The sequence below is a fragment of the Nannobrachium achirus genome (genome assembly GCF_963921795.1).
Source record: "Nannobrachium achirus genome assembly, chromosome: 11".
Classification (NCBI taxonomy): Eukaryota; Metazoa; Chordata; class Actinopteri; order Myctophiformes; family Myctophidae; genus Nannobrachium; species Nannobrachium achirus.
The window spans coordinates 19,233,539-19,247,412 of NC_137820.1; the positions used below are offsets into that span (position 1 = coordinate 19,233,539).

A 13,874-nucleotide genomic window follows, 5' to 3' on the forward strand; every position below is an offset into this window, starting at 1 on the left:
CAGTTGTGGAATTCTAAATTAACTCTCCAGAATTTTAACGTGCACCATAATTGCAGCAGCTTTTTTTCCCCATGTTTTGAACCCTGCGGCTTATACACCGGTGCGGCTTATATAGAGATTTTTACAGCTAACGGCCAGATAGTTAGTTTTACAATGGTCTTTAACAAGGATTTATATATAGATTTTTACAGCTAACGGCCACCATGGGCGCTCTAGCGGGAAGCAGGAAGGACACCTGCGGCTTATAGTCAGTCAGGTGCGGCTTATATATGTAAACATTTGTTTTTTGTTCTAAATTTAGCTGGTGTGGCTTATATTCAGGTGCGGCTTATAGTCCAGCAATTACGGTACTTCACCGCTAGGTCCATCTAGCCTGGCATGGCACATTGCAGGCACATAGATTCCAGAATAATATCTACATAGTGATATTAGTCTGGAATCTATGTGTGGAACTTGCATTTCCAAGGGTCTGATAAAAAAAATCTTAACTGGTGATAAACCCGCCACATATCTGCATACTGGACCCTGATTGGTCCCTCACTACTTCGGAGGGAGTGAAATCCAATCACAACAGCCGAGGGCAATTTCTCTTTTGCTATGGCAGATTAGTTTGCTTTCGTCTGACGGACTGCACTAAGGAGAGTTGTTTTGGAGTTTAAACATAATTTTGTATATAGTTCTACCTTGGCCTCCTATTTACTTCAATTCGTCAAATATTGCAACAACAAACACATCTCCATGAATTCAAGGCTTCATGGGGTGAGGGTAATTGATTGGTAAAAAAAAAACTTTTGGGTTTTTTTCTAATAGAAGAAATGACCAAAATAGCTAAATGTACTATTTACAAGCTCACAACGCGTCACAGCACTTTGCGATCTTGTAGATCGGGGGTCTTCTACAGGGGGTCCGGGACCTCTAGGGGGTCCTCAGAGTTACTACAGGGGGGCCGCCAAATCTTTGTGATAGGATCATTCTTCCTATTCCTAAATTAAAAACTTGAACCCTTATAGAGAACTTAGCCAAAAATAGCAGATCTACAAGCTCTCAACGCCTCGCAGGAGCTTGTTGATCGGCTATTTTCAGCAAATAGGTTTGGTGTAGAGGTAAAAAAAAAGAACAGACCAAGTACAGAGTGAAAGGTCAAGTTAACTAAAACACAAATTCAACATAGACTGATGACAGTGCATGTCAAACAAGTCTATGAATCCATCTATGAAATCGATGCATCACGCATTTATACAATATGTAGAGGGGGTCCCTTCATCTCTCTCTCTCAGCTAAGGGGTCCTTGGCCTGAAAACGTTGAAGATATGTGTCGTCGGATGAAGTACTGCATGCAGGGCTAAAGTGGTTAATTTGTGGCTATGCGTGTCAGGTTTGAGAGTGACCTCTCCCGGCGGCCGCTCAACGAGAGGCAGCTCTTCACTCACGTGTTGGACCCAGGGAAGGGCAGGCTGGTGTTCCTGGTCAACCAGAAACCCTGCACTGGAGTCTCCATCTCTGACATCACCGCAGCGCCTTTGGAACAACCCGACGAGAAGGACACCATCATGGACAAATATGTGAGTTTCTGTTTTTCAGTAATAATTATATATTATTACAATATATCGTCACTGTCGGGCAGAAACCTCGTATCTCCAAGTTTCAAATGTGTAAATTGTTTTCGTAAAGTAGAGCCCTGCTTCACCATACAAGGCCGTTGCACAAATGTAGTGAAAACAGCTGATCTACAAGCACACAACGCCTCGCATCGGCTGTTTTCACTAGTTTAAATCAATTTTAAAATGATAAATACAAAACAAACGGTTTTGGACATACAAGGTTTCCACCCGACAACGACGATATATACAGTATATTATACAATTTCATCCCATCAACGCCGAAGAGCCTATGGATCTAGCCATGCTAGTATTTCACGGTGAGGGGAAGACATTTTTAAGCAGATAAAGTTGATTGATGATGGATTGATGATGGATTTATCCGAGTAATACTGTAGTCATGCAATTATATGGCACGTGTAAGATATTTTTGGGGGCTTTTCTGCCTTTATTTATTGTGCAAAGAAGAGATTGACAGGGAACGGGGAGAGAGACATGCAGCATACTGTAGATCGTCGGGTTCGAACCCGCGATGCGCTGTCAGGCTACAAATTTGATTGATTTATTTAAAGTCTATATCTTTACACAAAAACAGTTTAGACTTATTTAGATGACACTGTATTTCTTTCAACAGAGCTTGAGAAACTTACACAAGGGTATGGCGGAGGTTGGCTTCCTTCAAATCAAGGTCATAAGGGCAACAGATCTCACAGCAGCCGACCTCAATGGTAATGGATATGTAACATCAGTACACTGTTGATAAAACGTCTCTACTCTCTACATCAGTGTTTTCTCAAACTTCCAAATTTCAAGATCTCCCCTTAACTCTGGCAGTGTAAAATGGAACCAAATGAACCCTGAAGGGTTAATTTGGTTCCATTTGTACACTGCCAGCGTTACAGACTTGTATGGGTCCATTTAGATCCCCCTAAAGCAGGGGTCTTCAACAGGGGGCCCAGGACCCCTAGGGGGTTCTCAGAGTTACTACAGGGGGTCCTCCAAATATTTGATTTGGCAAAGAGCTTTGGTGTAGAGGGGGAAAAGAGCAGACTAAGTACAGAGTGAAAGGTCAAGTTTTATAAGTATTGACGCCGACGGTTCAAGTGGTTAAATATCTGATAACACAAATTGACATGAATCCAAAATACACTGATGATCGTGCTGTCAAACGATGAAACTATATGGAATCTATGATGAAGTTGTGGGGGTCCCTGCTTCATCTCTCTCTTGACTAAGGGGTCCTTGGCCTGAAAACGTTGAAGACCCCTGCCCTAAAGGAACCCACAGAGTTCCTGGAATCCACTTTGAGAACCACTGCTCTACATTAATGACAGCACTCTACATAACAACGGCACACTGTGGTGGGAACAGCTGTGACCATACATTTAGTAGTCTATTGTATTTCCAGGTAAAAGTGACCCCTTCTGTGTGATCGAGCTTGGTAACAGCAGACTACAGACGCAGATAAAATATAAGACACTCAATCCGGAATGGAACACAGTCATTACACTGTGAGTAATGGAACCTTCAGTGGCCATTTTGTTTTTGGTTTGTTCTTGATTCAAAGTTCATAATCTATGCATTTACCTGCCATTGTAGCCCAATAAAGGACATCCATGATGTGGTGGAACTGCACGTCTTTGACGACAACATAGACAAAGCACCAAACCTTTTGGGAAAAGTGGCCATTCCATTACTCACCGTAAGTTAATTTGTGATGCTCCTATCAGCAACATAGTGGTAGCATGGTTTACGTCACGTCCAGTCAGTGTGTTTTCATTACTCATTTGTCTTTTGATATGCTGTAAGTATAAACAACGACTATCTGGTGTTAAAGGATGTGTTTTGATTGTGGGAAAAGGTTCAGAATGGACAGCAGATATGTCGGCAGTTGAAGAAAGAAGACTTGGTGAGGGCCTCCAAAGGGACCATCACTCTGGTGATGGATGTCATCTATAACAAAGTAAGGATGATACAAAACATCTTGGACGAATGTCTGACGCTTACAGAATAAATGAATGCAATAATTTTCCTTGCAGGCTATTAATTTAATTTAATTTCTTTATCCTTTCTTTCCCAGGTCAGAGCAGGTCTCAAAAGTTTCCAGCCAAAGGAGGAAAAATACACAGAGGAAATCCCTAAATTCGCCAAAAAAGTGAGTTTGTTTCACATAAAATGCTAGAGTCCTTCTTTGCACAATTCTCATATAGTTCAATGGAAAGCAGAGAGGGAAAAACAGACTTACTGCAGCACTCACATCCAGCTAATAAACCAACCACAACAAAGCCGCACATGGTTGGACTTTTGATTGGTCATATAGTCAAACTAATTAGTTTAATTGGCTCTAAACATCAATCCCCACAGTAGCAAATAAGGTCTTGTAAAGCTGAATCAACCTGATTGCAAAGTCATAAACATTATGTCCAGTATCAAATGATTCTAACCAACACTTTCTTCTGATTATGTCCCATTAGGTCCTTGCCCAGAATATATATCGGGTTCGCAGAATCACCACAGCAGTGCTGTACACGTTACAGTACATTAAAAGCTGTTTTCAATGGGAGAGCACGCAACGGAGTCTAATAGCCTTTCTGGTAAGTCATTGCCTCACGTTAATGAACTCACTTTAAGCCTTGGGGCAAGCAAGTTTTGTCCCATTTCACTGAAGCCTTGTTTTACCACTTTCATTTGATGTGAATTAGACGGTGCAGAGAATCTTTGGTTTAGGCACAGATGCCAGTGTTTTGGGTTTGAGTTATGGAGAAATGATATTCCATATCGAGGTGAAGTATAAGAACAAAGTTGGTTGGTTATAAGTCCAACAGCAAGAAAAACAAACACCCAGAGGACAAGAAAACCCCCAGCAGGGCAAAAGCACATCTTGAGGAGCAATCTCAGACACTGCTTATATACGGAGAAACTGCCCTTGAATGGTCATATTCTACATGTACCGTTGTAGGCAAGCTACAGACACAATTGGTTACGCTGACAGGTTGAGTTGAGAATGTATGGAAATAGCTGTTGACTTGGACTCTTATCGTAAAATGACAGCAACAGGGGTTATGGCAGGACCCCTACTGTGGAGCCAAGCAACCCCAATACAAGGTTTAACCCATTTAGACCTAAGTCCGCCTGGAAAAAAGCCTTAAAAACCTATGGCCGATTGGAAAAATACCCCTAAAACCTGAGATTTTATGGAAAACTTCACAGAGGTGTCAACGTCTACTAAAACATTTATTTCTCAGCCTCTGTAGCAGCTAGAAACAGAATTTCAAAACTGTTTGATGGCTTACACATTTGGCTTTCATGGGAAATTATTTGTCATGGTTTAGACCTTTATAATTTTTTTAAAAGAAATCTGCAAACTCAACAATTGTAATAAATCTTATAAAACGTCTAATAAATAATATATTTCTCAGCCTATGTAGCTCATAGAAACATAATTAGCAAATATTTGAGACCTTACACCATAGGCCTTACACCATAGACCACCACTTTGACAAGAAACAACAAGCACCAAAACTTTCATTTTCAATATTTCAATTCTAGTTGTTAGCTCCATATAACGGTAAATCTGGCGAGCGACATTTGTCATTATTATTATATGTGCGTGCGTGTGTGTGTGTGCGCCTGTGTATGTGAATGAATGAACCATATCATCATAATCATTTTATAAGTGTTATTACCTCTATAGCTGCAAATCTGTTGTTCTGGAGTTTGGGGTTGACTAGCTGTTCGGCTAACGTGTTGGTCTCTGAAACTAGCCGTCTCAAAGTGCGCCCGTGAAAAGTAATCCAGTCCTCATGAAATCCATGAAACACTTCTTCATCGTCGTCGTTTTCAAACATATCACGTAACAATAACAATGCCAATTCCAGCGGGTCCGGTTTGCCTTCGCTCAACGCGTCTTCCATTTCGCCGCTATGAGAAGCTTCACTGGGATTCTCCCAGTGCAGCCCCCTCCCAAACAGAAAAAAAAAAAACAGAATGCTTTGCGGTAGTCATAGGGAAGCATACGTCATCGCCTCCTGATGCATTTCATTGGCCACGAGACCAGAAAAGGGTAAAAACTACAGGAAACGCAGGAAACGCATTTTGCGTTCCCGGTCTGAAAGGTAAAACAGCATTCTGCATTCCCGACCTGAAAGGTAAAAACGCATTTTGCGTTCCCGGTCTAAATGGGTTAAATGGAATGAACACTTACAAGTTACAAAGTAATATTGGCATTAAATATTTCCCCCACAAGTCCGATGCCAATCCCAAGAGTCATAGCCCACAAATTGCTGATGTCATATTGATATTTTCTCTAGTAGATCCGCTGTTTTTTGAAAGTTTTTGAATAGGGCTTAATAATACTTTAGAAATCGGGGCACACCGGCTACATCAGAAAAGTCAAACAGACCCATATACGGTAGGCTACAGCAGGGGTTTTCAAAGTGGGTGACAAGGCACCCTGGGGTGCCTTGTCATTTGGACATTTAAACATATATTTAGTATCATTTTAAACTTGAAGTACAAAGTTATTTTCAGTCAGTTCTGACTAAAATGGCTATTATCTTGCTTTCCTCGCAACATAATCACTAAAATATGCTATAAATATAAGGTGCTGGGAGTGAAAATTAGGAATATAATAATGTAGGGGTGCCTCGGATGAAAAAAATATTTATAGGGGTGCCCCGAGCAAAAAGGTTTGGGAACCCCTGGGCTACAGTATCCGCCTAGCTTCACGCAAAAAAACAATGGCTACTACCTTCTGTGTTAATTCATCCTACAGTATGTTGTGTGTGATAGATTTGCTTTATCCTTTAAATCTAACCCCCACTTGGCTCTCTGTGGGCTCTGATGACATTAGAGTGCATCTGAAGGCTGGGACCAGGGCATTTGTTCATCTGACTCCCTAGCAAAGCCTCCTAACCCGGGGGATGGTGTAAGGAGGATCACGTTCTCTGCCTCCCCGGACGGAGGAGGAGTGACAGTTTGCCTCCGAGACTTGAACCTTGTTTAACTCTCAAATACCGGGAACGCGCCCGAGTCGCGTTAGATTTGAACCACTTTAACCATTAGTTTATGCTTTAACTATTGAAAAATAGCAGATATACAAGCTTGTAGATCTGCTATTTTTGAAAAATCGTGAAAATGTGTGCACATTTTTCAATATATATTTTTCAAAGCAGACTTTTGTAACTCAAATCTCTGCTTCTGGGGGGTCCCTGGAACAACCTATTTTGAGATAAGGGTCTGCGGCCGAAAACATGTGATTTTGGGGGTCCTTGACATGAAAAAGTTTGAGAACAGCTGATTTAGAGGAAGGATTTAGAAGTCGGGTCAAAGACCGGGTCAAAGATATTCAAAGACTTGCACACATTTTCACGATCTTTCAAAAATAGCAGATCTACAAGCTCGCAGCGCGGCATAAACTAATGGTTAAAGTGGTTCAAATCTAACGCGACTCGGGCGCGTTCCAGGTATTTGAGAGTTAAATGTCTCTGTTTAGCTGTTTTTTAATGAGGGCATGTGATCTAAGGCCTTAAGCTTAAATAATCTTTATTTCACCCTGTGAATCCTGCCTCCTCCCTCCTCAGAGGCCGCGTGTAATGTCATGATTAAGAGCATGCACTCGCCATGAAAGCCCTGGCAGCGCCGTGTCAGGGTGAGGAAGCGGTCACAGACAGGGTGTGTGCGTGTGAAGAACTCTTCTTTCCACCGCCTTTCTTCTCGCCTTGCTCCGTGTCGGGGTGACATGGAATTCATACCTGGTGTATTCTATAAGCCCTTTCTCACTGATCCCGAGGTGCAAATCCCCTCAGGCGATGGGCCAGGTTCCATGTATCACAGCCTTTACAACAGCCCGGGCACACAGACAGACAGACAGACAGGCAGGCAGGCAGGCAGGCTGGCAGACGGACACACAGACAGGAAGGTGGAGAACAATGCGTGTGATTGTATAAAGGATAGCAGGAGTCGGAAAGGAGGACTTGCTATCTGGGGGAAGAAAGTTTGAGCTGGGAAAGAGTGGTAGACGAGCGAAGGGACGTGCTGGGCCCCTGATTCAGCCCGGGAAAAAGAGTTGGAGAGGCCCTCATTGCGCGCTATAGAGAGAGATCTCTCTCTCTTTGCTACTCAAAGATTTGCCATTTCAGATCATGACAAGTGACAAGCCAGTGGGCCAATTACTGTACATGAGTTATATTTCGTTGTTGTCGGGTGGAAACCTTCTATGTCCAAAACCGTTTGTTTTGTATTTATCATTTTAAAACATGATTTAAACTAGTGAAAACAGACGATCTACAAGCACACAACGCCTCGCACCGCGAGGCGTTGTGTTCTTGTAGATCTGCTGTTTTCACTACTTTTGTGCAACGGCCTTGTATGATGAAGCAAGGCTTTGCTTTGCGAAACAAATTATACATTTGAAACTTGGAGATACGAGGTTTCTGCTCGACAGTGACAATTTGTTGGCCGCCCAGCCCCCAAAATGGAACGAAGACATTTTATTTTTAATATTTTTCCTAATGGCCGGCCTGGGCCGGCCAGGAATGAACCGGCCGTTCGGGAATTGTCCCGCTTTTCCCAATGGCCAGAACGTCCCTGGACGAGCGGTTTGGGGAGAGTGCGGAGGCAGATAGGGAGAGACTTGCAGGCACACAGGACAGCAGGAGGATAGGCAGGCTGACAGGTGACAGGTCAGCGGGATTGGGCCATCTTCTGGCCCCCACCTATAATTAGATCCTCCGCAGGCGATGGGCCACGGTGTGGTGGCACGCTCTAATCTTTCATTTCCACTTCTGCTCCACCCGCTGTTTAGGATCGCGGCGCACAAACACAGTTCTAGAAGGGAAGCGCCCCTCGCGCGTGCCTATATTCATTGCCATCACTTAGCCGTTATAATCCAGAGTGTAAATTAAACTGTTAGACCACACTCTGTAAATGGTCCCTGTAAAGATTTACACTTAATATTTTTAAAGATTTTATGCCTTTATTGATAGGACAGTAGACTAAAAGGAAATTGGGGGAGAGATGGGGAGTGATCGGGAATCGAACCTGCGCCGCCGCCAGGCATCCATGCCTATCTGGCAATGCCTAAGTGGTATGTGCCTGGACCAGTAGGCCAGCGGGCGCCCAACACTTATTGGTCCATTTCTACAGGATCCATTTACAGAGTCCATTTACACAATCTAAGAGTTAAATTAACACTGGATTCTGCTCTGATGGGATTGTGCAAATGTCAGTTGTGTGTCTGTATAGTTGCATGTATTTTGTGAGCCCCTTCTTTAGATGAGTGAACACACATTAATGATTGTCCGGTTCACCCTCTCTGAGTGAGATAAACTATATTTGTAAGACGGAGAGAAATGACACATCAGTATAGGATCAAATGCAGCATGATGGTGTCATAAAGTGATGACTAACGCAGCTGCTTTGTCACACTGTAGCTCTCCTCCATGAAAGGCTCTTTTCCCTGTTTCGAGATGAGAAGGTGGCATACCAGTTGTTATTTTTAAACGGCAGACAGTAACAGAGGAGTTGAAGTGCCTGCTTTGTCTGAGACTAGGTTCGCTTCGGGAACTGCACAAATGTCGAAGGGTGCGTGGCAAGACATGCCTGTAGAGAGAGTGATTCAGCCATTTGTGTTTATCACCCACTCATCGGCCGTTTAAGAGTCGAGTGAAAGTGAAAAGTTCTTCATTTCCGGCGATTTATGACATTGTCAGCGACGCGGCAGAGACACCACGAATCACACGGATTCTTCCTCTGATTGATAGTAAAAGGAGAGGTCCTGAACTGCGGTGGGAAAGAAGGAAAACAACGGCCACGCAAGAGGAGAGGGCAGCCCGCAGGGCTTCGACTGTCATTACATGCCTAGGGCCATGCTACCAAACACACACACACACACACACACACACACACACACACACACACACACACACACACACACACACACACACACACACATGCTAGTGCCTCTGCCCACTCCGAGGGCAGCCACAGCCACCCCCCCCCCCCCCTTCTCCGAGTCATCATTTGCAATTAAGTTAGCGTTTGGAGCTGTCTGAAGCAGCATGGCACCATGTGCCTTAATGAAAGCAGCTCCCATTCCTATATTTATATCTTTAGGCAGTGGTAATAAGGTAACTGATTTAGACATTGACAGATGGCCTCTGCTTGCCTCTCCGATGTGCATAATTATACTAGTAGTGTCTGCTCTTTTCTGCCGTGGCAGACAGCGCAAAGGCTTCTCGGGGTATGCTGGTAGGAACCTCTGCAGTGGTGGGTCTGGCTTTAATATACATTACAATACATTATTTATCAAGCAGGCAGACTGGGTCCGACCATTTTACACCATACACTACATCCTGTAATGCATTACCGCCGCTGTGGTTTCTACTGGGACTGCGGGATGCTACCATAGTGCTTTACCAGGAATACTCAGCCATTATATCACTCAGTCCCACAGGCCGGCGCGCTGACCTCCGCACAGCATGCCGTCTACATCTCTGGATGTTTATGTAGATTCATGCATACATTATGAAGTGCTTGTTGGTGTGTGGCATGCTCGCGTATTCATATTTTGTTGTGCGAGGGATCGCCGCGCTCCGTTCCACGTCGGCAGAGAGCATTTGGAGTGCACTTGTTTCTCGGAGACTTCTCCGCAGTCTCACAGGAAGATAACTTTCCCACCCCTCGTGAGTGGCAATCAGAAGATGATGCATCCAGGGACATTTAAATTGGGCAGCCGCAGTGGTTCCACAGTTCCAGACGGATGGCTCATTTGGCATTGTGCTGCCATTGCGTATTGCTGTGTGTGAGGAAAACATCACTAGAGAGTGGGAAGTCCTGCAGTACTGTCATTTCCTTTGCCGGTGTGGAGGTTACCTATTTTGATTGCGTAATCTCCCCCGCATAGCAGAGACCACGCCGTTTGAAGTCGCTTTTTCCGATTCTCAACCCATGGGTTGCGGTTTTAAAATAGCGCCTTTCTAATTAGGTAATGTTAAAAGAATCTTTTCACACACATTTAAGCAAACTTCTGGCAAAGCCTCATAAACATCTTCATCAGTGAACGGAAATACAAACAAGAGATTTTGACTTTTTCCTCTCCCCCTCTACTTGTTTATGCTACCGTAATGAGCCTGGGATCTGTGCTTTTCCAGAGTTTGACAACAGCGTGTTTCCTTTCTCTCTGAGAGAGAGGGGGAGAGAGAGAGAGAGAGAGAGATAGAGAGAGAGAGAATGTGACAGCTAAAATCTTCATAAAATAACGGCCTTTAGATGTGCTTTTCACTAAGACTGAGCTAGATGAATGTGCTATACATCAGCAGTGACTGTGGAGGGGTCACCCAGAGTTCTTTCCTGCAGGAGAGACCAGGGCCTGTAGATGGAGCTAAAGCACTGCTGGAACAGTGTGCGTACTGTGTGTGTGTACTGTGTGTGTGTGTGTGTGTGTGTGTGTGTGTGTGTGTGTGTGTGTGTGTGTGTGTGTGTGTGTGTGTGTGTGTGTGTGTGTGTGTGTGTGTGTGTGTGTGTGTGTGTGTGTGTGTGTGTGTGTGTGTGTGTGTGTGTGTGTGTGTGTGTGTGTGTGTGTGTGTGTGTGTGTGTGTGTGTGTGTGTGTGTGTTAGAGCTAAGGCGATCAGTTACTTTTCCCAACAGGAACCCTTCGTGGGAACAACTCAGAGTGAAATCCTCCATTCTGTGCATTGGACCGAGCGACACAAGTTTCTTCTTCTTAAAAAAAAAAAAGAATAAAGAAAAGAAAGGGCACAGGGGGAAAAAAGCATGTATTAGCCAGCCAAATTAATCAGTTTCAAAAGTTTAAAGTTGAGCACAATTTTGTTTTAGATGAAAATGGATGAAAGTTAAAAAAGGAAAAAAGAAAGGGGATCATTTACACTTGAAAGCTGATTTTGAGCTTTGCTGTCATTAGAGCACTTTAAGTATTTAAGTAGAATTAATATTTTAACATATGACATAGCTCATCTGTCAGGACTGAGACTAGAAAGAAACCTGTATACCTTATGTGGCTATTTGAAACAACTTCCTTTCTGACACTGCCAGGTAGCAAGCGGTTTTAGACATCATTTGACAGCCTGTGAAATGCTGATTGCCTCACATCACAGACTGTAAAAGATGGCATTTGATGAATGTTTGATGCGGTGCAGCTGTAAACACAGTTGGCAGCTGTGACGGCCGCTTTTTTGGGGAGGGCTGATGGAATCGTCCTCTCCCCAGATGAGAGCGAGGACTGAGGGTCAGTTTCTGGCTCTGCCCGGGGTCTCGGGAGACCACCTGTGTGGAGCCACGGCAGCAGCCATGGGCCATTAACCAGAATACCAGCACGGCCACCGCCAAAAGCCACGACCAGAGTCGCCTTAATTGTTCTTGCTAACACTGCCTCTGCAAGTGACATGTTTTGGGAAAGTCGACCCATTTTTTATTTACATTTTTTTACGGCAGTGCAGTGTGGACATTAGAGTGTGTGTGTGTGTGTGTGTGTGTGTGTGTGTGTGTGTGTGTGTGTGTGTGTGTGTGTGTGTGTGTGTGTGTGTGTGTGTGTGTGTGTGTGTGTGTGTGTGTGTGTGTGTGTGTGTGTGTGTGTGTGTGTGTGTGTGTGTGTGTGTGTGTGTGTGTGTGTGTGTGTGTGTGTGTGTGTGTGTGTGTGTTCTGTGTGAATCGTCGTCTTGTTTTTACTTTGCATCTGTTTTCTCTCTGTTTTGAAGAAAAGTTTGGAAGGCCTTAAAGGAGTGGGTTTTTGCAGTCTCACGGGGGTTATGCTCCTCAACTCCCTAGCTGTGAGAGCTCTCCCAGAGAGGGTGGTGGGAATGTGTCTACTAGGAAGAAGGGGGAGAAAAAAAGAAAGAAAGATGGCTGCGACGTATGTGTGTGTCTGTGGCCATGGTTTTGAAAGTACTGTATATATATATATTTTTTTTTAGATCTATTAAATATTTAAGGATAACATATCAGTACCTGCAAACAACTCAGCCATTCCCTCAGATTTGACATGGTATTGTTATTGCGTTGCCCTGAATGGTGTGTCACTGGAGGCTGCCTCCATGCATGTAACCTTGAAGCCTGTCCTCTTATTAGCAGGATTAATAAGCTTCCCTCTGTTAATATGTGCCTCATTAGGGCTGAGAAATCATACTCATTTTAAATATGTGTATATGTTTTTGGACATTTGGTGTGGACTTTTGAAAACGCACTTGATTTAATTTAATCTATTCTGGCCTAATTAATTTAACTTAATTTCCCATTTATTTCTGCTCGGCATTATGAAGGAGCATCAAACATAAACAAATACAGGGGCTTCGGGTGAATTGTAGACCTGCGCTGCCAAATAACCGTGGCTTTGTCTTGTGCCGCCTCGTACACTGTTTTCTATTGTACTTATTTCCAGCTCCATGTTTAACCCCATTGTGTGTGCCGTATCATAATGACTGCCTGTAACACACTCGCCACCGTCATAGTCATAGAGGACACCTCTCCCCAGGCAGCTGAGCCTGCGACCTGTCCGCCCCCTGTGTGTGGCTGTTCTGGGGCTGGGCCTCGGCCCCGCCACGTTAACGTGCGTGTGAGCCGAGCTGACAGGGAGAGGGAAAGAGAGAGAGAGAGAGAGAGAGTCCACGCCACTCCCCTCCCCACCTCCTCGGGGGAAAAGACTCGCATGGCAGATCTGTCACCCAGGAGGTCGCTCAGTGTTAACGCTCCCGACACGGATTAAACACTCGTGGCCAGTGCAGGAGCGCCGGGTCAGAGTAGCCGCCACTGACAGGCACCACGGGGCCCGAGCTGACCGCCCTGCTCCGGCCCCGCTCTGGCGCAGCTCTGGCCCTGGCATGTGTCAGACAGGCGGGGAGACAACGTCCAGAGCTGGCCCCTGTGAGCAAATGCTAATGCTGCTCTGCCTCGCACGGCTGCGCTTCCTCGGCGCTTTGATAAAGCACTCGCTATTGCACTGACTGTGTGTACGCTTCCATAAACTACTCAGCACTCTTCAATGGATAACATTATTTTAGCTAATTAACAGTTAAGCCAACTATACACACACACACACACACACACACACACACACACACACACACACATACTGTATATGTATATATATATACAGTATATACTATCTATATCTATATCTCTCTATATATATATATATATATATATATATATATATATATATATATATATATATATATATATATATATATATATATATATACTGTACACATATAGTCTGAGAGTGTTTGTGTGTGTGTGTGTGTGTGTGTGTGTATATATGT

General features: G+C 44.1%; 1 protein-coding gene across 1 annotated transcript in view; it reads left to right on the forward strand.

Annotated features, from left to right (window-relative positions):
• mctp2a (multiple C2 domains, transmembrane 2a) overlaps window positions 1-13,874 on the forward strand; it is a 55,785-nt gene that overhangs the window by 19,502 nt on the left and 22,409 nt on the right. The window contains exons 13-19 of the mRNA XM_080736925.1: window positions 1,376-1,562; window positions 2,233-2,326; window positions 3,007-3,109; window positions 3,198-3,300; window positions 3,460-3,561; window positions 3,679-3,753; window positions 4,073-4,192. Of these exons, the coding sequence (XP_080593051.1) occupies window positions 1,376-1,562; window positions 2,233-2,326; window positions 3,007-3,109; window positions 3,198-3,300; window positions 3,460-3,561; window positions 3,679-3,753; window positions 4,073-4,192 (784 nt within the window). The remainder of the gene's footprint in view (window positions 1-1,375; window positions 1,563-2,232; window positions 2,327-3,006; window positions 3,110-3,197; window positions 3,301-3,459; window positions 3,562-3,678; window positions 3,754-4,072; window positions 4,193-13,874) is intronic.